This window comes from Rhea americana, unplaced genomic scaffold (assembly GCF_003343005.1).
Source record: "Rhea americana isolate MKP2758 unplaced genomic scaffold, rheAme1 scaffold_13, whole genome shotgun sequence".
Taxonomy (NCBI): domain Eukaryota; kingdom Metazoa; phylum Chordata; class Aves; order Rheiformes; family Rheidae; genus Rhea; species Rhea americana.
The window spans coordinates 1,566,400-1,593,264 of NW_028185372.1; the positions used below are offsets into that span (position 1 = coordinate 1,566,400).

A 26,865-nucleotide genomic window follows, 5' to 3' on the forward strand; every position below is an offset into this window, starting at 1 on the left:
AAAAAAAAAAAAAAAAAAAAAAAAAGCACATTATAAAGATAGAAGCTCAGATAGTGTTGAGTATCTCTGAGCAACATAACACATACATGGAACTGATAGTTCTGTTATTAGAGATGAAGAATAGTATTTGTAAACAGAATGGAAAAACTTTCTAAGATGAAAAATGAAAAACAGCAAAACAGCCCAGGAGCTCTCATCTGAGTATATCTGAGCAGTAGTTTCCTCTTCCTTTTGGAACGAAGGACAGGTGGATGAGAATCAAGAGTAGTCCACAGCATTATATTAAAAAATATGATTTAACATCATTGTATTTCTACGTGTATTTATTCATTATATAGAAAAATCTGTCTATTCTTAGACACGTACCATTTCCTGAAATACTCAAAGGATACTTTCTACAAGTGGTTTCTACAAAGATTTTCAGCATCCTCTAAAAATCTGCTCAGTGTTATGTGACTGTAAAACTGATGATTACAGAATCTTTGTTGGAAATTAAGTGAAATCTTTCCATTCTTATTATTGTCAAAATGAGGTGAAGGTACACGATAGCTCACAAAAATAGACCCAGAAGCAGCATTGTCAAAAAAAAAGAAAAAAGAAAAAAGTCAAATAAAGACAAAGTCTAAGGCAAGCATCACTAAGTAGAACAGGACATTAATCCTTCCAGAACAGGAGAGGGAAATGTGATTCTTCATTATTTCTAGCTTCTCTATGCATTACTGTCTTGTTCAGCTTTTTAACACATGACTGGTTAGAAGAGGCCACACAACTAGTTTAGGTATGTTTTGAATTACTTTTAAGAGATACAGTATTTTCTCTTAAAAACTTAGCTTATATGGGAGAAAATGTATTTTATGCCTGGCTTGGCAACTCTCAAGGTATCATCAAGACAGGGACTTTCTGATTCAGAAAAATATTAATGGTTGTATTGTCCCTGGTGCAGACTACGCAATGCCTAGAAACGTCAAGAGGCCACAAAGCCCTTTGTCTCTTGCGGCTCATAGATTGTTACCTTTAATAAATAACAAAATGCTCAGAAGTGATAGGCATATCTGTGAGACAACACAAATAGAGAAAAAAGCCGCATCTAGAAATCTGTGTCTGAAAAATTGAAGGTTGCTTTTAAAAACAGTTTGGCTACAATATTCCTGTTGTTTTTTTCCTTAGGCATGTAGGAAATGCAACAGCAAATCAGATGAAGTATCTGAACTCTTCAAGTATTCTGTTTGCCAGTGGCCAGGATCAGATACTTAGAAGGAAATCATAATTCATTTGTACATAATTCATATGTAATTCATAAAAATGAAATGACCAACTCTCATGTACAGGATTTTTTCCAGCTCTTATATAACAGCTGATTTCCAGTAGCTGATTTCAGCATTTTCCCAACTGGTTAGCATTTAATAAAGCCTTATTATTTTTGTGCACTATCTCAGGTAACTGTGGATATTCCCACTTTTGACCTAAAAGTCTATTTCTTTCTCTTCCATTTTTTTTGCCCCAATCATCTGATTTATCATTCCTCTCAGTTTTATTATTTCTCATTCTTTTCAGTCTACTTTTATTTTTCCCTCTTTTGCCTTTATTTTCTGTTCTCCCTCCCTAGTGTCTCAGTTGCGGTCAGGATGCATGCTCACCACTTCTGATTGCTCCGATTTATCTACCTGTGTGCCATCCTATAGTGGTCACTGTGACTGTACTCCCTTTCCGTTCTGCCACATGCACCCACCAGGCCCCACCTCCCATCATTAAGCTCTCCTTCTATTCCCATTAATTATGTATTTCTCTATTTCATTTATCTTTAATCTCCTGCTTGACATACACAGAAAGGATGAAGGCATTCCTGTAATTGCTTCAAAAAGAGTTTTCAAGGCAGGGCCACAAGATTATTGCAGTCCAGTGTAATTCGGTCCATCCTCCCATGCCCAGAGCATTTGGAATCTGAAGGAAGTCAGTGCTCTGATTTTAGTACGAGGGTTTGGGATGGATGAGATTTGGGCTAGTCTCCATTTTCACTCATTTAGGGACGGAGTTTGAAGAAGTTCTCAGGAACTGAAAACATCTTTCTTGATAGTAAATGTAGACAAATGCTGAGTTTGTTACTTGCCAAATCTCGAGTCAGAGCATATCTGAGAACTCAGTTTATTCAGTCCAAATGGGCTGGGCACACAGGCAGTTCCCAAGTAACTTGTCAGTGTAGGAAAGGGACTGATGCGTTAGGAAAAATGTGTCTGCCAAGCTGGTCAGTATGGCTTTCTTCTTTGTTTTCTTTTATATATAAACATCTCACTTGGCTACACATCTCTAGCATCCCATCCTAATAGTAGTAATGCAACCCAAGTGATGGTTCCATGACAAAGTGTTATTTAACAAAAACAAATTGAATGTTACAAATTACAAGTTGTTTTTAATCTTCAGATAGTAATTTGACATACAAAGTAAAATGCTTCTGTTTGCCTTTTTAAAGGGAGCAAAAAACATTTGAGGTAGCAAGTCTTTAACGGTGCCTGATCTCATGATACATTTTAATTTCATGTGTACTTATGGCTTTATAGAAGATTTATCATCTTCACTAACTGGCTTAGATGACTTTGGTTTCCTTGCACAAAACTTTCAAGTTGTTTACAGTTAATGAAAAATTATCAAATACATTTACAGGCTTCATGACGTGAAATCTACATACACAGTGCTTCAGATATCACAAATACTGCATACTCATTTTTGATACTTGCTGTTGCTACGTGTTCAATACTTAAATGACATTTAAAGCAACTGTAGATTTTCCAGCCATATAAACATAAACACATAAAACATACCACAGAATTAATAAACCAATTACAATTACATATTTGTTTTTCAGTTTGTTCCACAAACAAATATATCCTCTTAGTATTATATAAGGTTGATTTACTACATTTTTATTAAATAATGCTTTGTAGTTATATAACATCATAAAGACCATTCTTCAAGCCTGTAATTTTATGTGACAGTAAGTTCTGGGAACACACACCCCAGATCAACAAATCATATTTATTTAAAAGTCAGGAACATTACACTGAACATACCAAAACATTATATCAAATATGTCTTTGCTAAAGAAAGAAGTCTGAGAAAATTTAAAATAATGAGAAGTTGTATTTCTCAATATGAAGAAAGGCTGTTAATAATATTTTCTGAATCCAAAGGAAAGATAATTAATTTAAAATATACTTATTACATTTTATGAATGTTATAAAATTAATTAATTTTGAAGAGCCTTTATGCTTCCTTGTAGGGCTTTTATGCTATGCAATTTACACTTCAAGTGACACATATACAGATTTGACATTAAAAACATCATACAAACATTTTGAAATATTTTTCCAAATAAGAAATCTATCCAATGGGGCAAAGGCATGATGGCTGATCTCTGTTCCTGGGATAAATTCTGTGAATAAATCATTGCCCTGGGTATGCAGGAAGGTTTTAGGAGCCTGTTATTGCCCACTAGTGTATTGTAAGTTCACAACAATCCTGTTTGTACAACTGCTATAAAATCTCATCTATATCATAACAAAAAGCAATTCCTTAAAGAGTTGTAAACAAAAATATTATTGCAAACAAAAAAATGAAATATTTGAACATCCAAAAGCCCATACACTCAGCTGAAGACTATCCCAGTTTTACAGAACACTAGTTTATTCTCTTGATTTGCAAAATTACTGTTCAGACCAGTTTCAGAAGGTGTTGTTCCTACTGATTTTGGAAAATAAAAGCACATTTAAAGAAAAATAATCACATTGCACATTTGTTCAACTTGAAGCATGAAATATGTTTATGAGAAATATGTTCAAATTATATTTACATAGCAAATCCCTCAACAGGCTTAGCTAATCCTAAACAACCAGCAAATGTACGTTTTGCATTCTGGCTGAATTTCTCTTTTCTCACATCATGAGACATTCATTTGCAAAGGTGGAAGGGAATCTATGCCTGACAAGGGGATGTAGGCTACTGCTCTTTCATAGCTTCAGTACCAATTTATAGCAAGGCATAAAACTCTTCTACTCAGTTCTCTTTCTGTATGGATTACTGGAGGGACCTTCCTTTCAATATCTTACAATCCTGACTCTTCAGGTAACAATACTGATCTTTTTTCTTGTGGCAACTTTGCATGAGCATATAAACTACAGGTCTCTTGAAAATCTTGTCTTTTGTGTTTTACAAACTCAAGGTCTTAAAGTTAACAATGTTCCTGCCACCCAGTTGCTGGAACACAATCAGACATACTCCAGAATTTTAATAGGGACCATATTCTTTCATTTAACCAGTATCAACACAGAAGATGTTTGAGTAGCCATGACTGAAATTCTGATTCTTGGGCTAATCTCAGCCCCTGACTACAGCAAACCAGGAGAGAMAAACGTTAAATAAAGTCAATGGAGACTAGAATGTGAGTCATCTCCTCCTAAAGTAGACTCTTGCATTTGGTCAGATGAATCATGCTCTAGGCTCCACAGTCTACAATAAAAACTTAGAAACCTGTACATGTATAGATATCTAAAGTTAGGCAGGATAATCATACATTTCACATCTGCTAAATATTGCGCCTGGCTGCCTCTGGTCCAAAGTAACCAGTATGGCAGCAACAGTTGCCTGCTGCTGACATGTTTCCTGGTGTTTTCTTTGGTTTATAACAGCTGTACTAGCTGCCTGCATATTAGAACCTAAGAAATCCACTACATAAATAAAATCATTAGGTTGCAGGTTGACAAGACTCTACTGCCTGTATGCGTCACCAGAGGGATACAAAAGGCCTGCAGCAGCACATCCTCATGGACGCTGTTAGGAGTAGAAAATAGCTGCTTGGCTCAGATACGGCTATCTGTGTAAAGGAAAGGAAATTGTTTGATCCGAACCAGGTCTACTAGATTCAGTCAGGATACCAAATTGTAAGTGAAACACTGTCAGAGAGAATCAGACAGTGTATTATCAACTTACATACATGCACACAAATGGCTGCCCTGCAAAACATTCCAATTTTGACTGATAACTTGACAGTTTCTTTGCAGTATTTTAGCATCTCTAGAAAATCTAAAAGATATATGACAAATGCTACAATAAAATTGTCCTACTACCTTTAATTAAGCAAAATGTTAAGCTTGGCTGCTCTCCATAGTAGCCAATTCGTGTCTTCAGGTGTTTAAGCTAAGTGGCTGAATTAAGAATCTAAGAACCCTCCCTGTACATTGAGCAGAGCATCCAGACTGCTCTGATTGCCTTCTAGAAATGGACAACATACTGCCCATAGAGAGGCCACAGACTCTTAATTTGATTCCTAAAGTGGATGTTACAACATATATTAATATATATGTTTATATACTCACAGATAATAAGTTCAATTCTAAAGTCCTGCCAGTGAAAGGGCCAGACAGCTAGACTGATCTATACTTGGCAGTTCCAGAGTATGGAGGTATAATGTGAGAAATCTATACACTAAATTAGATGTGGCCTTCTGGGGCCTTCAAAATATGAAAGTCTGCTTTGACTAGCTCTGCAGCAGGTTACCTGATACTGCAGGAAGGCTGGCTCAGTGCATTTAATAAAAAGTTGGAGATATGTGAAGCTGTTTAGGAAAGACAAGAAAGAGAAGAGAGCTCATCTATGGTTAATACACTTCCCATCACAAGCCCAATACAATTTCCCTTCCCTTACGTTTCCAAATTCTCCTGAAGCCAGGAGTACTGGCAAAATGCTTGACCCAGGTTTAATGAATCATCACTTGGTCATGCCTTCCTGGAGTATATTAAACTTTCTTTGAAGAAGGAAAGGCTACAGAAAGTTCACAGCCATTGCAAACTATGATTTTGATTTTTCCTTCAGTCACGTGGTAAGAGGAATCTTACTGTTCCCACTGCTGTTCTGGGGGCAGCTGTCCAACCCAAGAACATGGACTTCTTTTTTCATTCCTATCACCATTTCAGCAGAGCACTGACTCTGACTTTATGCCTCATATATCTGACTTTTGAGGCTACATTCTAATATTCATTTTGGTAAGTAACTTCAGTTTGAAAAATCTGACTTCAAACTTTCCTTTCAGGCTCAGAGAAAAGCCCAGGCACTGTCTTAGGATGCAGGAGAACACCATTCTGTTCAGGAGGGGCATCAGGCTACAAGTTCTGTGGGAAAGATGCTGTGCTCTCAAAACCTGAATTCTATTGTAATTTTGTAATAACAGCTGGTAAAAAACATGTGGAATAAATAATTTACAATTCAAGTAGTAACATAGCTGCAATATATTAGAAATATAGATTAAAATTACTTAATATTCTTAATTACTATAAAGTTTAATCTTATGTTTCATATAGAAATGGCAGCATTACCCCTTACTTCTGTTGCAGGAGCAGGAAACAGAAGAGTTGTTAAGTAGATAAATAGCACTGGGAAATTTAAAATGTTTTATTTTGCCTTTTTGGTAATAGAAAAATAGCCTTTAAAAATACATTGTTAAACACATGGGCTTGTACTGAAGTAGAATTGTATATTATATACAGTAAGGCAGTATAACAAACAGTGTCTTGAATATTTTTCATATTTGGTTTGATTGGAATGGGATATGAATGGGATGAAAGGTTATCTGTCACACGGAAAGCAAAAATATATTTACAAAGATTCATTATTTTACTATAATTAGTTGAATATATTTTGTTTTATATATGATTTTTTCATATATAGAGGTCCTTTTTTCTAAGACTGAGAAAAAATATAAAGAAAACAATCTAGTGTCAGAATGCATTGAGGAAAAACATGTATATCAGAATGTATTTTGTAGTGATTTATCTAGTTTAGGAACTGCTCTGGTTAGGAACTCAACCATGGTATATGAGCCATGGGACTGATCCATAATAATTTTCATCTTTGTTGAATCAGAAATATTCCCCTAGGTTTAATCGAATAATAGAACATTTCAGAAATTATTTTTTTTTATATAATGTTGTTTTTCATGGCACATAATATCCATTTCCTCATTTTCCTTTGTCAGAAACCTGTGTTAATGATCTAAGGTTTGCTTCCATGATTATCACTGTATCAACCCACAGTTTATTTTATTCTCTCTATAATACACATAGGAGGCTAGGTTTTTTAAAGGAACTCTTTGCTGTGTGTTTTCCTTTTACTGTACACAACTATTAACAAAATCAATATCTAAATCAAATATTTGTCAGCTAGCAAAAGGTGTAAGCTACAATTATGATGTAGTAGCATAATCTTAAACCACAGAGCTTAGCTTTATTATATTGATTGTATTTAACTCATTCTGTAGCATTACCTGATGAAGAATAACGAAACTTTCAGTTATTTAAAGGAGGGCATAAAGCAAGATGGGTCCATGTACTCTGATCCACTAGCCTCTCTTTTGCACTCATTTGGAGCTGTCAGACAGTAGCTCATGTTTTTCTCAACTTTACCTTGCTGAAGGTTCTGAGACGTTTCCTTTGCAGGTTCTTGAGACACAGGTGTGTGCTGGACTCTTGAATCTGGCATTAATACTAGAATATTGTGGTCCACAACTGTTGAGACCTTTGTATATTCTTTGCTGGTTCCTGGAACGGTGTATTTTTCAATTTTTCCACTACCATCTTTATGTTTCAGTAATACTGCGGGCTCTTCATCCTGTCTAACTTTGTGAACTTCTACGTAATCCATTAGTTTAGCATTCAGAAAAGATGACTTTTCATTGAGTCTGCTTTGCTTGACCTGTATTGTGCTATGGTCACTTTTGGAATGCATATTCTCCATCTCTCGTTGCTTTTCCAAGTTTTCTTCATCGGGAGTTTCAGTGGTAGAATATTGTGACTGCTGTTTTTCTTCATTTCCCACCAAAACTTGTGCAACATTCACATTTGTGGTACTTAGTGTTATCTTACGTGCATCTACAGTACTGTGATAGGCAAATGTAGACGGTTGAATATTAGGTAACTGAGCTGCAGGCCATGTGGATGATTTTGTACCTGTAGTGTTAAAAGGGAGCACTTTCTCTTCTGAAGAGGCCATACACTGAGTTTCCCACTCCCTTTTTTCTGCATTATTTTCATGAACATCTCTTACATCTTGTGTTGGAAGTTTTGATGGAAGAGTGCTGGACTCCCCGCACTTCTCAGAAAGCAGAGAAGGGCTGTCACAGCTCCCTCGTCCTGAGTCACTGTCTGTTTCCTTGGATGTCACTTGTGTGTTTTTACTGGGATGACCATTGTTATCACTTCGCACGAGTTGCTGATCCTCGCTGTCCTCCACCTCCAAATATTCTATCAGCAGTTCCTCACAGTCTGATGTTGGAGGGAAACCATGGCAACCAAGAGCACTCAATAATTCTTCGGACTTCCCTGTCTAAGGGCATAATAAACATGACATTGATATTTTGTTCACTGCTAACCTTAAAGTTTATATATGACTAGAACAACTATGAACAATTACATAGTTAATATTACTTGAATAGTTATATCATTAGACCTAAACTGAATCTCTACTGCTGTAGAAAAATAGTGAAAGAACTTCCTCTCAGTTCTCACAGTGGGGAGACAAAATCCCAGAATTCATGTTCCTAAATATGAGGACCTGGGAGCTTCAGAGCAGATAAGAGTCTCATGGGCTTGGCAAGAAGGGAATGGAGGAAAATGATAAGCCAGCCATGTCCTGTCTCCTCAGCATGAGAGGAGATTGTAGAGAGTTTCTCTGTAAGAACAACAGAAGATCACACAGGCATTGACTCTTGTTATGTCCCAGGGAACCACTGTTGTGCCAAACTCTGTTCTCAAATCCCCTCCTATCACTAGTGCAAGGCACTAGTTTAAAGACTCTGCCTTGCCTATATGCTCCACAATATCAAACTGCAATAAGGACTGTTGTCCTTATTTTTAACATTAATTAAATTAGTTAAAGCTATATTGTACTTAATTTTGGTAATTGATTTTGCTAGTACAGAATTTGGAAAAGTATGTGATGGTGAATTCTTCTGTTATTATCAGGGATACTCACCTCCAACAGATGTGTATCTATGCCTTTTATCTTTGGTCCCGGAACCGGTGGTAAGATAAAGGCTATCATTCTGAAAGAAACAGATCAAACACAACATAAAAGGAAAGGTTCTAGCTCTCTGCTTGTTCTCTTATTTTCCCTGAACGTGACTGAATTTCAACCGCTTGTCTGTATCTAATACTTCCCAAACGGAGCTGTTTCCTGTTTACCTTCTCAAGCCAGGTAGTTTACAGATTCAGGTACAGTTTTTAAGTTATCCTTAGATATATTTAGAAGGAARATAACAGCACAAAGTAATTATTATTACTTTGGAAAAGTAACACTACTAATATTTGTTTACTATTAAACAAATATTTCCCTCAACCTCCAATCTTCTCAAACTACTGTAACTTCCTCACTGGTCAAGACATAGCTGTTTATTGCACAGTGCAGGAGGACTAGCAGGCCTCTGCAGACACGCTTGACTGTCAGCTGACAACTACTAAACTGGATTTATGATGAATAACTTCGGCTGGCTTTTCCTTCAGTGGTTTCTCTCTCTCCTCTACTCATCCAGTAATTTTTAAAAAACTCATGCAAAAGTAATAAACTTTGAAACATCTTCCTCTTTCAGATTTGACTGAAATTAGTCAATGATTTAATAAATTATTTGGGGAATTGACAGACTGGTGGGCAGAAAGACAATCTCGTAGTGTAAACCTTGTTTCCCTTAAGAAACCAGGCTAAAAGCAAAAGTGTTTTCTACAGAAGTAGGGATACTCCAGATTATAATGTTTGCTGAATGCTTACAGGACTAACCAAGATGCTCAGATCTAACAGAGATGTGTCTTTACCAGTTCAGAATTTAGCCTTTTTGCTTTTTAGCTTGGTTTCACAAAACAATAGAGATATCTCTTTATCAGTTGAGAATTTGAAGTCAAATTCCTCTAATTTATAGTTGGTAAAAGAACACAAAAACTATAGGAAATTAAATCAAATGTTAAAAGCCTGTTTTAACAAGTTTGCTGAGATTTTCAACTCTATACTGTCACGAAATTGATAACTTACCTGTACCCTTTTAAAACCATTGTCCAGCTCATGATTAAACATATGAGAGATGATAAGACACCCACGATGATCCACACAATCATATCTTTTACTCTAAAGTCTAGGAAACAACCAGAATTATTTAAGGACACATGACTAAGACTTACATAGTAAGTATGCAAAAAAAAGGCTTTTATTTAAAAAATGAGTCTAAACTTCCAAATTGGGTGTTGAATCTAGCAGCCATTCCTAGTATAGGCTGATATCTGTAACTCTAGTAACATCTGATAATTAGTATGATTTTTATTAACTGTATTGTGCAGGAAATAAACTATGACTGGAAAAAATGATATAAAAATGCATGAAGAGGGAAATTTTGTATTGGCCAGTTACAGCAATTGGGTTCCAATCTACTTATGCCAATGCCAATTCATTCTGAATTCATTCCAGATAAACACTAATCCAGAGTTCTTAGTCTGAAGGTAATGATTATTTGCAGTATATGTAGTACTTCTAATGCAAGTGCCAGTATTCTATCTATTAAAAACTACCACTGTGAGAATAAATGAGGCAATAAAGAGAAGGGATAGGGTTTAAATAGGTAAGGAAATTGATTCACCTTCTTAGCTCCTAAAAATAATGAAGAAGAGTATGGTGCAAGGAAGCACTGAGTATGGTGCAAGGAAGCTGAGAATTCAGTTATCTTAGCAATGATATTCTTACCTGTCTTAGGGAAACTATGGGATGTCAACCTTCATGGCTACTCTGGACAGCTAACAAAAGTAGCACATGAACTTCATTGTTACATAGTTATTGAAAAGATGCTTGGTCACTCACCATTGGGGATCTGAATATACTTTTCTGAGCTCCATTCACTCCATGATCCATGGTGGTCTGGTTTGCAGTGAATCTGTACAATATACTTCTTTCCTGGATTTAAACTAAACATTTTATATTGCGTTTGCTGTCCAACAAAAATAGTCTGAAAATGAATTAAAAATCATAAAATCCATATAAAATTAAAACATTTTGCTATGAAAATCATAGCTAGGTTAAAGTCTTGATAATCTGAATAGCTTCATAAGAATTGTTACATGGGCACAGAATAGTGGTACATCTATTTTATTTCTGTGGTTCTGTATTCTAACATAATGCAGCAGGAATGATCTCGAGCCCCATTATACTGTGCAAATGAAACTAGTAAAACAACACATCATGGGCATACGGAAAGTGGGAGGAACTCCAGTACTGGTGGGAATGCAATGGTGAGAGGTGGAGAAGGAGGCAGGAAACACAAAGACTGGTGAAGAAAATGCAGAGAGAAAAGAAAGAATGTAAAAGTTGGTGAAGTTGCACAGGGAAGGAAACAGTGAACCTTGTAATGACCAAGGAATAGGAAATTGCAGTAGCAGTGGGAAGGAAGGAAGATATAGAGATGGCTGGGAATTACTGCAGCAGACAAAAAAGGAATGCAGCCCAATGCCAATAGCTAGAGTCCTTAATTTGCTGCTCAGTTATTTTGAATTGTACATTCTGGGCATAGACAGCTGTGGTCAGGACGGCTGTCACTTAATGGTTCTTTGTACAAATGTAAATCATTTTACATGATGTTATTGAGCTTTCTATAACCTAAGAGATGTCTGTGGTTGAGAAATAGATTATCAAAAAAAACGTGACTAAATGAAAATTAACAAATTACCAATGTGATTAATATAGAATTATCACAACTAAAACCAAGTATTTTAGCACCTTCTATTACACAACAGCATCTGAGATACCATAGTCTTCTCAGTAGAAAGCCAAAGGGCACACAAGCATAGCTTTTGAAAAAAACTGAACTGTAGTATGTGCCTGCTTGATTACATGCAGGTGTGGAACTTAACTGACAAAATCTAATTGATCAGAAAACATCATCTAGCAAAAATTTACAGTTGCCTTACCTCCCATTCGTCTCCTTCTTCAGGCTTTAGTCGCAACTCATATTCAAGGGTAAGCCATCCAGATCTGACATCAGCCAGTGGGGGTGGAAACCATGTCAAGACCAGATATGGTTTTCTGTTGATTGGCTTTTTTAATTCTAGAGTTACATTCACAGGAGGATCTGGCTGTACTGTTAAAATAAGAGAACTGACACTAAGAGTCTGCAGGACTTTTCCTTACATCTTAGGAGAAGGAATAAAATAGTGCGAGTAATGATTTGCCACCTCCAGTGTGTCTAGTAACATAGAAATAGTGCTAGGATACAGGAATCAAGAATTTCCTGATAAATTAGCATGGATGTATAAATTTGAAGTAACTGAACAATAGTAAATAAGTTGACTCCATATTGAGATTTGCATTAATTGTTTATAATCAGAATTTATTTTTCTACCATTATCATTTATTGTCACTCTTCCCTACAACTATATTTCAAAGTTAACAGAAACAAAGTTGACATATTTACTGCTGTGTTACGAAAGTTTATTATATCATAATGCTATCAAAGTAAGCATATACATTTAGGAATGCCGAAAATACAGATTTAGATGATAAAACCTTTTCTCTCATCTTTTATATTCAGAAAACACACAGCATAATCCCTACATGCATAGGATATATTTAAAAATAAAACACAACAGTAATATTAAAGCCCCATCTATACTTCAAAACTAAAATAAAATGAAACTTAGTTTTGGGGCACAGTCAGGATTGCAGCTACCTCAGTTCAGAGTACTAGAGTACCTGGATATAGTGCATGTATTATTTTCCACTATCTTATGTGAAGTTTGAACAAGTAAGTAGTCACGGCATGGAGGTAAAATGTTAAGCCTTTTCTCCAGGAGCACTTCTTCAATTATTAGGCTCCCGCTAGACACACCATTGATAACAAACTGGTTCCTTTCCCTTAGAAATAATGTTCCTTTCCTTTAGCAAAAACTAAATACTTGCCCAGTCACTCTGTGGAAAAAGTCTGAGAAAAGAGATTATCAATATATTGTGTTAAAAAGAGCACGGATTTAGCATTTCTTGGGTCTGAGGGAAAAGCAAATTTCAGATAAGTACTTTTAGGTAATCAAATTTAAGTATTATTAGTTAAAAGATCAATTTGATTTCAGTTGCTGGTACAATGGAAAAGGATGTTAGGTGGATGATATTTCTTGACTGAAAGAAATATGCCAAACCATTATGTGGTTATCTGAATGGAGTTTTTCAGCTTTTAGCATTTTTAGGCTTCTTTTGAAAATAAAATGCTAAAAGGATAAATATTGATTTATCATTACAGCAGATGAGATCTCATTTGTTCTTATATCGTTTTAACTTGGATATAATATTATATATGAGAAGAGCTGGAATTAAAATTCTAGGTATTCAAACTCATAATTTTGAATTAGTTGGTTCCACTTAAAAACCTTTGTTTATCTCTTACCTATGTAAGTCACATCCACATAATGAGGATCAGAGCTGTTACTTCCCATTTTGTTAGTTGCCCTTACAGTAATATTGTATATAGTCCAGAAAGAAGTGTGTTTTTTATTGAAGTAGCAGGAATTGGGGCCTGCAGTTCTGTAATCTGGACATTCATAAATTTGTTCTTCTCTGAAAGGAAGAATCACAGAGATTAGCATACATCTAGAGTACAACACCTGATTTTGATTACTAGTAGTTCAGTATTGCTTAGGGCTGAATCAGATTCTTCATGCTGGGCAATGTTAAGAACATTAGAACACTGCTTTCAGACTGAAGAGTCGCTAGGCAACTCCAGAGACTGTAGTAACCATCATCGCCCCAGGACAAAAACTACAAAGTCTGGAGCGTTTTAAGCTGCTGTAAATTGCAACTCTCACTTTTCTAAATGCCATTCTCCACTGCATAGTTCAGAGATGGTCCAAAGAGCAAGTAGAAAGTGATTGCCACCTATTAAAAATGGAGTATTTCCAGTGTTTACTTCAAGCATATGTTAATTCTGCCCACATCATAGACCTGCAGTCTATTTTGTTTTTTTCATCATCTTTTCCTCCCCCCAAAATCTATTTTTCACCTAATGCACCTGTTGAGCATGTTATACATGTTTCCATGTTTCTCTGAGAAGCATAGTAACAGAACAGAAAGGTGTGGATGTTGGCCTCACACTCTGCCCTGGCTGGCTGCACTAGTGTCTTTTTTCCATGGACCAGGGTCCATCTTTTTCTACAGTTCAGCATCCAGTTAGGTCAGTCCAAGGCAGAGCAGTGCTGGAATGAACCAAAACTAGTTCATTGCATGGGATCCCCAAAAATATTGACTTCTGCTTAAAAATGAATATTTGGTACTTGAGTTTGAGTCACTAGATTGCCACAGAAGCAGTGAAACATTCATTGCCTACATATACCTGTGCAATAAAGTACTATCAGAAGATGAAAATATTAATATCTGGTAACTTTGAAAATCTTTGTGTCTTGGGCTGTGTAGCCAAGGAGCTACAAGACTGTATACTTGTATTATGGTTGCTGCATGATAGCAATTTTCAAGGAAGTCTATCCATGCCAGAAGAATTAATGGCAGTTTGAAAAACCTGACATTAAAAAGAGATCCTGTTTCAACCTTAAATGTGTTGTTGCAATTATAGCAAAAGTCACTTGCACAAAAGCCTGAAGCTACTTCCTCTTCTCTGATAATTGTCCATGATGAATGTGTAAGTGGAAAAAGGCATCTCTTAAATGCAAAACCAATTAGGCTTGGTCTTCCAGGTCCTCCTGATAAAACACTGAATAATTATGGACATCTTATTACCCTTCTTTGCTGTAGAGCAAAGTATAGTTAGTAGGATATCCTCCATCTGAACCAGGTTTCCACCAACAAGTAAAAGTTTCCTTTTCTGGGGAACGACATTTTATTATTGTAGGCTTTTCAGGAGGTGATTGTCCTGCAAGAAAAAAGAGAAATGAAATAATTGGTAAGTTTAAACCCTGAATTTATAAAACACTGTCAAGTGGAGTACAGGCAAATAAAAGATTTTGCTTCAGTATCGGCACAGGAAGGGAAGGATGGTACAGTGTTTAGGGCAGCAGCCTTCTACTTTGACCTGGATTCAAAACCCTTTTCCAGCGCAACTATACCGAGGGACTATGTTCCAGTTCTTATCTGTGGCTCTTTGCCTCAGAAAGCTGACACGGGATTCTCATACACTGTCACAGCAGGTTCTATAAAATCATTTAAAATATACTCTGCTATTCAATCTATCTTCTACATTAACCATTTTTCCTTTAAAAAATATGTTTCAAGATGCTTCTCATTATTAAAAGTATGCTGTTGCTTTTGACTTTTAAGGAAAAAATGAAAAAGAAAGTAAGTTTTTGCCCATCTGTTTATGTCCTTCCCAGCAATCTCTTTGGCAGTAACTGATCATGCTAAGCTGACTCCTAAGACATAAAAATGAAATTTTCTTATTTCCTTTCACAGTGACATTATGCTCAGTGCCTAGGCTACTTGCCTAACTGCCGTCAAGCAATTTTGTATTACCAGTGTGGATTCCTGATGATATTACAGGTTCAAGTAAAGCATTTAGAATATGGTAGAGGGAAGAAAGCACTTAAATTTTGACTAGGATGATGCTCTGATGTGATTGAAACTGTTGCAGATGCGTATTTGTGGCAAAATATGGTCTTATTACATTAATAATATATATTTTCCACTATTTATAACAGTGTCATTGATTTTTCCAAACTTCTGATTGCCTAAGGCAGATCTGAAAATGGGACATTTAAATATTTTTCTGCTAACAGTATTTCAGCAATCTTCATGTCAAATAATGAATAATAGAGTTAATGACAGAAGAAGGAGAAAATTTGAGACAACCTGACTACAGAGTCTGATAAAAAGATACAGGCTCATCTCTATTTAATGTGTCCACTCAAAACCAAGAGAACACAGATAATTACTCCAATGTGATAGTGGCTGCAGTGTTATGTCCTATTAGACATGGTGGTCACTTCAGTTCAGTTAGCAATGAACAAATGAATGACTCTTACATAATTGTCATTACCTGGTATCTTACAGACGAAATCAGCAAGATTTTTAAACGGAGGGACAGGACCAAAATGCTATGCAGACGCGTCTGCATCAGAAGTGACTTCCTAGTAAATCCCAGCCTATTCGTTATAGCCAGTTTCAGTAAAGAGGCCAAAGACTGAGTAGATCAACAGACTAAATATGCAATTACACTCCAAAAACGATAAATTGCACTGAAGCTGTTTCTCCAGCACTACGCAGTATCTGGCTGAGGAATCTGGTTTAAGGGCTGCCATTCAGGCACCTTTCACAAAACTGAACTAGTTAGAATTTATACAAAATTAACAAAACAATAACCACTCACTCACCACTGGGGATCTGAATCTGTCTTTCTGGGCTCCATTCACTCCATTCTCCACAGTCAAGCATGCAGCGGACCTGAACACCATACTTCARCCCAGCATTTAACCTCATCACCTTGTACTGTGTCTGCGCTCCAACAGATATCGTCTGGAAAAGAAAACAGACTGTAGAAATAATAAAGAATTGGAGTATATTAATGAATAAATCATAGAGGCATATCATATCCTTGTGTCATTGACTTGTGAAGGGTTTGGTCAGAGATTTTATAAAGCGTTAATTACAAAGACGTAAAGGTAGTGACTGACTTAATGGAAACGCTCACTTTAGTGACACTGAGATTCTGCTACTTTATAATGTATCATTTATTTTAGATTTCCCATAAATCAGTATTCCATCAAGTCCACAATGCGAAGAACACTAAAGGCAGTCTAACTCTCAGATAATTCCTCTGTGTGATGCTTCCTAGTGGCCAGTTTTAGGGCTTAATATTAAGTTTCCTACACAGGCTCCTTGAATTACTCTTTAGAAGTCTACAGACACACAGCTTTCTCCATTGATTAGACACTAGCAATTTAAGTAGCACTGAGGCCATGTGAATATGACCTTAAGAATGATATTTTATTCTGGTATCTCAGCTGTGACAGTACTGTGGCCCACTTCTGGCAAAATGGCACTAGCTGGGAACATCAACGTTAAAAATGTTCTGATAGAGGGGTTTTGACAGGGGGGTTTGCTGCAACGGATCATGTAGGAGAGGATGATGAGTATCAGCCTAATTAAACAAAATAAAACAAAATAGGAATTACTGAGAAACTTTTGAAAGAAAAAAAGAGTCAGCCTGAAAAGCACTATTAAAGAAGCATGACAATTTGTAAAAGGGAGTGGAAACTCTGGAATGGGAACAAGAAGTAGCTGAAAGCTGGTTGGACGCCATCAGGTTTCTCTGTTAGCACCACGACTTCCACCTGTACCAGAGAGAAGAGCTTCCCTGCCTGACACTGTGTGTAACTGTGCTCCACATCTTGGGCGTGTGTACGTGACCTTGTGGGGTGCTTTCTCATTGGTACGTGGTTTAGCAAATTGTAGAGAGCGGCATGGGTTCACATTAAGCTAAAGTAGCCATGTCTCCTGCAGAAGAGGGCAATAAGTAGGGGAACTTGCACTCCCAGAATAGGGGTGTGCTTGTTTACATGATTACACCTTCTTGGGATCAGTTACAGAAAATTGTTTAGGCATCTGCAGGTGTTTATTAATGCTTTGTGAGTGTCAAGCATTGTGATTAAGCTCTTGTATTGCTGATCCTGATCCTCACTGCATAGTTCACTGATTGTTCATTAATTACATAGAGCAATCTATGGTTTATTAGTTACATGCTTTCAATGAATCAATAAACTGCTCTGAAACTGATTTGGTTTAAATCTGTGAACTGAGCAATTTTTCACTGTGACATTCAGCAAGAGACACATCAATGATAACAATTACAATGAAAATCCTATCTGTGGGCTAAACAGTTTTTCTTTTAGCATATGACATTCTTAGGACAGTTATGCAAACCTAAAATTTCACTGTTACTATAAACCACTAAAGAACTTTTCTTTCCCTAAAGAGATTAGGATACGTTTATTTTGTTATCCTCTTAGAAACTATAATGTGTATAATACCAATAAATTAAATTCAGACAAGAGAACTAACTTAAAAGAGATCTTATGCAAGAAATATTTTTGTTTCCTTACCTCCCACTCCTCCCCTTCCTCAGGTTTTAATCGTAACTCATAGTGATATACATGCCAGTTAGAGCTGACATCAGCTAACAGAGGTGGAGACCATTTTGCACAAAGGTATGTTATACCAGCAGATGTTTTTGTTTCTAGTGAGAGGTCCACAGGAGAATCTGGCTGAACTGTACAGAAGACAATTTTACTATTAATATTTCAATTTTCTCTCAGAAAAGGCATCTTCTTTATGGCTTTGTATGTAATCACATTAATTTCAGATCATTCCACATTCCCGCAGTGGAATGGTACAATAGGTTTCTTTACCTTTGTCTTTAATACTGTTCAACTGGCACTGATTTACCAGAGTATCCACAAATTTTAGACTTTACTCTGAATTTGTCAGACTAAGGAATACAAGTCATATTTTCATTAGGCCACTTTCAGAAAATAAAAATGTTAGGTATTTCATAGCTAAAAAGAATGACTGCCTTTATCATTATAATACATAGAGTATGTATATGCAGAAAGCAGAATGGTGCTAGGAATAAGGAATATTATGAAAATAATGAACAGTGCTTTGGCAGTTATTTTTATTTTCCAAAGATTGCAGTGCCAGCAGACAGAAAGATGTTCACATTTGGAAAATTTGGTCTGAGACATTCAGGTAAATTAACCTAATTTGAAAGTTTTATAATCTGTACTGCTAGGAACCTACAAAACTGTCCTGAAGTCTAATGGAAAAACTGGAGATAACTAATAATTGGAGCCAATTTTCAACCAAAATTTAAATAGCATTAAAATGTATAACTGATTAATTTAAAATATAATTTTCAAATAAGTTACATGTACATATTTTAGAACATCTGTAGATAAACACTCCTTCATAACAAGTTTCACATAATGAGGGAAGAAATCTTTCAGCATTAGTCGTTCTGGAATTAAAAAACAGATATAACCCTAACTATTTTTTTCCCATTTCATTCTTCCCTTTTTACCTATGCAAGACACATCCACATACTGAGGATCTGAGCTGTTACTTCCAATTTCATTTGTTGCCATTACAGAGATATTATATGTTGTCCGGTGGCTGGTGTGTTTTTTATCAAAGTAGCATGAATTGGGACCTGATGTTCTGTAGTCTGGACATTCATAGATTTTTTCTTCACTGAAATAAAATAATTTTATAAATTAAAAGGTCAGGAAATGAAGCAAAGCAGACAGTATTTTAGCAATGGCCTAGGTTCAGCAAAGTACTTTAAAATGTTTAACTTTAATATGTATATAATCCGATCTCTGGGAAACATTTCACTAAGTGTCAAATGCTATTAGCATAAACGCTTTATTGAATCAAGCTATTTTTCAGTAGCAGTTATTTAGATCAAAAGCTGTTCATTGCTTTTTTATACATAGGAATACATTAGCAAAAGAATGGAAAGAGAAACTTGCAGAGTACAAGCCAATTTTAAAAAATGTTTAAAAGCAAGGCAAATTAAGCACATTCACTTTGGCTAAGAAGGAAGTTGCTAAATACCTTCTATACATATTTTCACTGAAAAATAACTTGATGGCCCTATGGCAGAGGAACGTTTCTTCAGCAAGATGTTGATTTACCTACTTTTTAATATGATCATCATTACAACTGTCTCATTTTTTTTTTTAATTAATTCATGGTCTCTTACCTATCACCTTTACATGAGACTGGAACTTTTTTAGGAGAAGGATTGTTTTTGTACTCAATCGAAGYTGAACTGAGTGATATACTCTGAGCCTATCATAGGTGTAAAGAGCTGCATAAAGCCAAAGTACCAGCTGAGATGATTCAGGGATGTTTGTCCATTTTCATGCTTTGTGTACCACTGATAACCACTGTCTCCTAGTTACCCTTCTTATCTTATTTCTGTTGGGTACAGTCCTCATCTGTAGATCTTGTATTTGATGCTTCTTTTGGGCCTTACTCCCATTTTCACTTTATGAACAAGGACAAAACTATCTGGAAACTATGGCACCGATCTACAATGCCTGGGTGTGTTGTTCAGCAAATTTAATAAAAAAACTGATAAGCATCTATTCAGAGAGCAGAACTGTTATGGGCTGTGAAAGGTATGGTTTAAAATGCTTTAGAAAGTTTTATTCTGACTGAGATTGAAACATTTGAATTTTCATAAAATAAAAGCTGTACAGATGTGCCCGCTATTGATAAAGGAAGCATGATCTATCTCAGACCATTGCTGACTGTGATAACTTCATTAAAAGCTGCATCTTTCCTGATCAATTAATACTGAATAATTCAAAGTTTATTTAATTTAAGCAGAGAAGTCTAAGGCTTTACTTATCTGTCCTGAATTTCACCAAAATTATTTAAAAATTTGAATCTCTGAGCTTCCCTGCTTACTTGGACCTATTCTGAGACCTCTTTTTTTTCAAGAAGAAAAGGCAATTATGCAAAGAAACACAAGTTGAGCAAAGTAGCTCAACACACAAAACTTTTATCCTTAAACAGCATGAGGGAGTCACAGATTTATGGAAAACAGTATACTCTGAGATGCAATATTCACATCTAATCTTACTCCATTTTGTGAACCACTAGATTGGCTACAAATCTAGGAGGGGAAGCAAAGACTTCTGTGCCTCTAGTTTCTCCAGCCATGGCCTTGCTGTGTGTGGCAGTGGAAAAGCTCCCTGGCAGAGCACTGGCACAGGCCCTGGCTGCAAGGCCCTGCCCTGTGGCCATGGGGAGATCCGAGGGCACCCATCTCCTGTCCTGTAAGGAGTAGCTGGCCCTTCCTGCACCCTGACCTCCCCATGCCACTGGACAAAAACTGTGTGCCTCATAAGATGGAGAAATTGCATCTTTCCCAGTACGTGTTTAGACCAGGGAAATTTTAGCTCAGATAAGTTTCATTACGAACAATCTGTTTGAAAGTTTGGTACTTGTGGTAGTCACATTTCTTTCACCAAGAGAAAGCCATTCATTTTCATATAGCCCTTTTTGGTTATCTGAGGTTTAACACGGGGCATCATGGTTTAACTTGGCGTCATGAGGTTTAACTTCCATAATACAGAATAATTATTCTTTTTACCTGTCCTTGCTGTAGAACAGGGTGTAATTGGTAGGAAGTCCTCCATCTGAACCAGGCTTCCACCAACAAGAAAAGGTTTCCTTTTCTAGAGAACGACATCCTATTATCTTAGGTTTTCCAGGAAATGATTGACCTGGGAAGTGCAGAAATTCAGCTAGTTATATTAGAGTTTGACAATGTTGTTTTTCTCCCCCCCAAAAAATTATAAATTTGACAAGAAATGTATTTTTGAGGAAAATAATTGAAACTAAAGACTGAATTTGGTAAATAAATCTGCCTAGAGAATGGTCAAAAATTTCGGAGAAGTAAATATATTTTATTTCAAGCTTATAAATAACTAGTAACTTTTTTTATTTTTCAAAGGAACTTTTGACTCAGTAGTAAACTCAATGATCTCTAAATTAAATTAAAAATCTTGTAAGTAAATATATGGCTGTTTGATTTTTATAAAATATTCAAAATGTTTAACTTCAGGTCATCTTAGAGCTAAATTTCACCCTCTGTTTTTCAACAGAACCAAAATTCCATTATTTGCACAACTTTAAAAATATCTCATATTTGGGGTAAATTACAGGTAATAAAAATTAATAGAAGGAAGATTCAATGGGCTAGATGGAGTATTTTTTGTATCAGCAACCTGAACGTATTCATTACTTATTGAATATTGCTTAATAATCCCAATATATTTAAGAATATTTCCTGTTAAGACCACTTGTCATCAACTACTTAGAACACAGACCATAAATTATATACATTTAGACATGAAAGGCATATGGCTTTTCAATCTAAGCTCAACTTTACTTCAATAAAGTTCCATACCTTATCTCTAATACTGTTACTTTGCATATGATGCTAATTCCGAAGCAGGTGACAGGGGCAGAGTGAGTGCCTTTCATCAGCACCACATTATCATTAAATTAATACTATAAAAAGAGGATTCAGGGTATTTTCAAAATCTTCATACAGAAGTTTATAAAAAAATAGCAATTCAAGCTTGTAAAGGCTCCAGTGATGGTCAGGATAGATTGGGTTAAGAAAACGTTTTAAGGAAAAAAAACATTTTGTGAAGTGTTTTACTTACCAGACAGACATACTGTGTTCAGAGAAAGTAACAAAATAATTTGAACTGATGATATAAATTTCTGCTTCATGTTGTCCTCTTCTCCCCAGGGGGGAATATCAGATCAACCGCTCACTGAAAAATATACCATCAYGAAACAGTCAATTACGAAGCTTATCACTGGCTTGATCAAAGTCCTTTCTGAATTGCAGCTAATTGAGTTTTGTTCTTTCTCAAAAAGGCGTGGCATGAGTTATATTCCTGCTTCAGGCACAGCAAAGCTTAATTAGAGAGTAGTAAGTAGGTCTTCCTGAAGGTCTTTTAACCATCTATTAGCCTTGCTAGGATTAGAATTTCACAGCATTAAGAATTGTTGCATATTTATTTGGCATCTTGGGATACTGTGCGCTTTTATTAAAAGCTCTAACTTCTAGACTTGTGAACTTACTGGAAATATCAGCCTTTTAAAAAGAAAAAATACAGGTTTAGCCCTGTGGATACAAATAACAACATATTTGAACTTTAAAGCTTCTGAAAACAGAGAACAGTTTATTTAAATATTTATGACTTTTCAGCCAATGTCATGATTTCTAAATACTCAGGACTGGCAATAGTGAACTCAGGATCACCTTGGCTGAAGAGTGCTACTCTTCCTGTGTGTTCAAAACATCACTTTTATTTTTTGCATTAAAGTGGAAATGTGAAGATCAGAAAAAAAAGAAACCAAGGAAACGATAGCATAGCTTCACAGTTAACTTCTCAGGTGAAAATTCTAGAGGGGATGCAATTATCCCCCTTTCTTCAACCAACAAAGGTCAGAGCAATGTTGCAGAACTTGGTCAAATTGCAGTGTTGCAAAGCAAGAGGCCACCAGCTCTGCAGACCAGTTCCTGCAGTGGGTTGACACCGCTAGATGTCCTCAGAACTCAGGCTACGGCTCAGGGAGATCAGGATCCCCTGTTGCTGTTAAATCTGTCTGCTTAGTCTGAAGAAAAGAATGACTTAAAGCAAACCTCCTGTTAATCTCATCAATATGTTTCCTGGGTGGAGATGGTGACTGAAGTCGACTACTAGATTCCCACTAGCCAGTCTCTCTCTTTGAAACCAAACTATCTAAAAATGAACCTCCTTATCTCAGCTTTCCACTCCCACCAAGCACATCTGATAGGTGTTTGTATGCTTGAAACCCATTCAGTGTAGCACAGTGTGGGAAAAAGCTGTCTCTTTGCTGAGGAAAATTCTTTGTGGTTTATCAGATGACTCTATTTTCATTATGCAATTCATTTTCTATACCAAGAAACTCTGTAACCCGTCACCACATAAATGTTTTTCAAGAGCAAAGGCAAAAGAAATATCAGTTAATTTAATTGATTCTAAAATGTGTCTACTGGCAACAAATACTTTGCGTAATGTATTGAAGAACATTTGGCTACCTTTTCACATACTACTTCCGAACTTCCAGACATGTTTCATTCATACAACTGAGCTACACACTGCAGAATTGCATTCATGTTAGTTTTAAACCCACACACAGCTATCTGCATACAGTTGGTGTAGAGCAGACCATTTAAATATAAAATCTATTTTGTGTAAGTACATGCTAATTTTATGACTGTAAACAAACTGCAGGCACAAATGTTAGTGTTTAACTTCAGGAATGAGCTGAAAACTTTGTGTTACATAACGCGGAACACACAGGCCATTGAGTTCATGSAAGAAAGAGGTACATTTTTCACAACTGAAGGTGAAAAAATGAGCTACAAACAATAACCATTTCATATATATATGAAACTGATATGATAGTACTTTTTATTATTTTATTATTTCCCCAAATASTTGGAACATTTGCAAAATTGAAAGTAATACAGCACTTTCAGATTGAGAGTTATACTGTGCTTCCCTTATAAAGAACTGGTACCATATCYTTTTGTTGTTTTACAGATGTACTGGGAGGCATTATCATAATAGAGAAGAATTAGAGTACTCTGTAAGGAAAACAGGATAATGTTGGATATGCAAAAACTGAAGAACCAAATTAATAGGATGAAATTAATGCATTTAAAAACAGATGCTTCTTCTTGGGAGCATTTTTTGTTTAAAAATGAGATGAACATGAACCACTTCTGTGAAGCGGTTGCAAAAAAAGCAAATGCAATTCTAAAACAAAGAGATACAGCAGAGGAATATGAATTTACTMGTGCCACAGACTAACATCTGGAACATGCAAAATTCTAAGTACAATTCTGGTTACCTATATTCAAGAAAAATTAATTCAGGTTAACCTAGTTAGAGCAGAGTTAGAAAACACCTACTAAAATGAGGAGGGAATAGACAGGGAAAGAGATCTCATGATAGAGACTAAAAGAATTGGCTTTTTACTCGAGGCAAGGATGTAATTGTGTTCTATAAACATAGCAGGGGATTARCATCAAAAGAAGGAAAATAAATAGTGTAATCTCTAGCAAATGTTGGGACGAAAATAAATGACCATAATTTTCTCTAAAAATTTGAAAAATACTATAAAATCATCRCAGCAGTGAGTATCTGGAAGAGTTTTCTAAAAGCAATCTGGTTTTCCCATGGAGTGTGATCTATTATAAAACATATGACATGATTGTTTCTGATTGCTGGGGACTGGACTTGATGATCCAGCATAAGCTTTCCAGGCCAATGTTCTTATTCAAGTTAAATACTTTGAATTATTAACAGTTAGAAAATAGAGCACAAGTATGAGATAGWTAGATGTCCTGTTTTATTTTCATGACTTAATACTTTCAAAATACTTTCTATTAARGAATTACCAGAGCCTCTGTTCAATTTAAGATCATAAATATGTTTATGTTATCTTCAGTTATCTTTCTGGGATAAAAGCATCTCAGAAAAGCTTTATTCTGATACTTGTGCATTGCTTTCTAAAGAAATGTCAGCAGCAGCAGAGCAGTGGTCAGAAGGCTTCAGGCATATTAACCATACTCCATTCATTCCAGTGCCTGCATTTCCATGGTTGCCTGGTATTTGCTATTTGTGGTTCAAATATTATTTGTAAGGCTTCTGGAGAGATCTCTTGTTTTTTTAAAAAATACTTTAATTGAAAAATCAATGCCTACTTTGAAATAACTCTTATCAAAAGTGTATCTCTCCTATCTTCAACTTAAACCTTTCAAAAAAGGACAACTAGCATTATTGAAAATAGTAAGAGTGAGGGAATGCTTCACTTTTAGGACTGAATAAATAATTTTATAAAGGCTACAGTGGACGTTGGTTTAGCAGAATGTCATGCAAAACCAAGGGCTGAATAACTGATAATTAAAGATCATATGCCTCCTTTTTGAAGTTTTTTGATTTAATTCCAACAACGTTATGATATTCATAGAATCATAGAATCAGTAAGGTTGGAAGGGACCTCTGGAGATCATCTAGTCCAATCTCCCCACTCAGCGGGGTCACCTAGAGCAGGGTAGACAGGGTTGCATCCAGGTGGGCCTTGAAGATCTCCAGAGAAGAGACTCCACAACCTCCCTGGGCAACCTGGTCCAGTGCTCCGTCACTCTCACAGCAAAGAAATTCCCCCTCATGTTCAGGTGGAACTTCCTGCGGTTCAGTTTTTGCCCATTGCCTCTTGTCCTGTCACACGGGACAACTGAAAAGAGTTTGTCCCCGTCCCCTTGACACCCTCCCTTCAGGCACTTATACACATTGATAAGATCCCCCCTCAGTCTTCTCTTCCCCAGGCTGAACAGGCCCAGTTCTCACAGCTGTTCTTCATAGGGCAGATGCTCCAGCCCACATTACAGTTTCTCTTACAATTTCTCCCTTTTAATGGAGTTGTTATATAGTATTTTATAGCTGCATTCCACCCCAGAAAACAGTGCATCTTGGAGACAGAAATTATACYTGTAGTTTTAGAGTGCACTGAAGTAAGCAATACTATATTCCTGCAAAATAACTCTGCTCTGTAATTAATAATATGAAACTGGGGAGTTAAAAACTGTGCTTTTAATGCTACTAGATGAAGGTGAAATTTAATACTAATACTGAAATCAGGTGCTATGGAGCACGCTTGCRAGAAAAATGTCCCTATCTGACTTCAGTTCTAGTGCTTACATTCTCTTCTATCTCTTTCTTGGCCATGCTGATGGACATATTTCTTGAGACTGACAGAGAAGTCTTTACTCAGTTCTGCACAGATGGCAAAACTTTCTGTCTGCAAAGTTCCCAGGCTTGCAGGAAGGAGYAAAAACTGTATGCTGCTAGAGCATCTACTGTCAGCGACATTCTGTTCATCACCCATTGCTTTGCTTGTGTTTCCAAAGAAACCTCAAGCCAAACATATCTTCCAATCTGTACTGTGCAAAACTTGCATCCCTACTAGTCACGATAAAGAAGGTTCAGCTCTCAGGCCTGGGGTAAGGCAATCTAGGGACTCTCAGAAGAATGCAGTTCCTTATCATTTGACTGGCTCACACAGTGGCCTTTGAACTACAGGCGTATGAATCCAAGTAGAAATAAAGAATAGAATAAAGCAATAATGTGACAGTCTGCAATTCCATCTAGAATGCCACTGGTCATACATTCAACTATGCTGTGAGTTTTGCGTTAAGTCTGCCTTCCCACACTGAGTTCTCATATGCCAACACTG

General features: G+C 36.2%; 1 protein-coding gene across 1 annotated transcript; it reads right to left on the reverse strand.

Moving 5' to 3' along the window:
• Window positions 1–7,288: 7,288 nt before the first annotated feature.
• PRLR (prolactin receptor) lies at window positions 7,289–22,340 on the reverse strand. Its single transcript, XM_085326253.1, has 12 exons — window positions 22,248–22,340; window positions 21,167–21,299; window positions 19,082–19,251; window positions 18,105–18,271; window positions 16,377–16,518; window positions 14,791–14,923; window positions 13,448–13,617; window positions 11,982–12,151; window positions 10,879–11,023; window positions 10,063–10,162; window positions 9,016–9,085; window positions 7,289–8,367 (listed from the first exon to the last, which is right to left on the reverse strand). Exons 1-12 carry the CDS (start codon window positions 22,315–22,317, stop codon window positions 7,336–7,338), a joined length of 2,502 nt encoding a protein of 833 aa, XP_085182379.1. The 5' UTR covers window positions 22,318–22,340; the 3' UTR covers window positions 7,289–7,335.
• Between the last annotated feature and the right edge of the window lie 4,525 nt (window positions 22,341–26,865).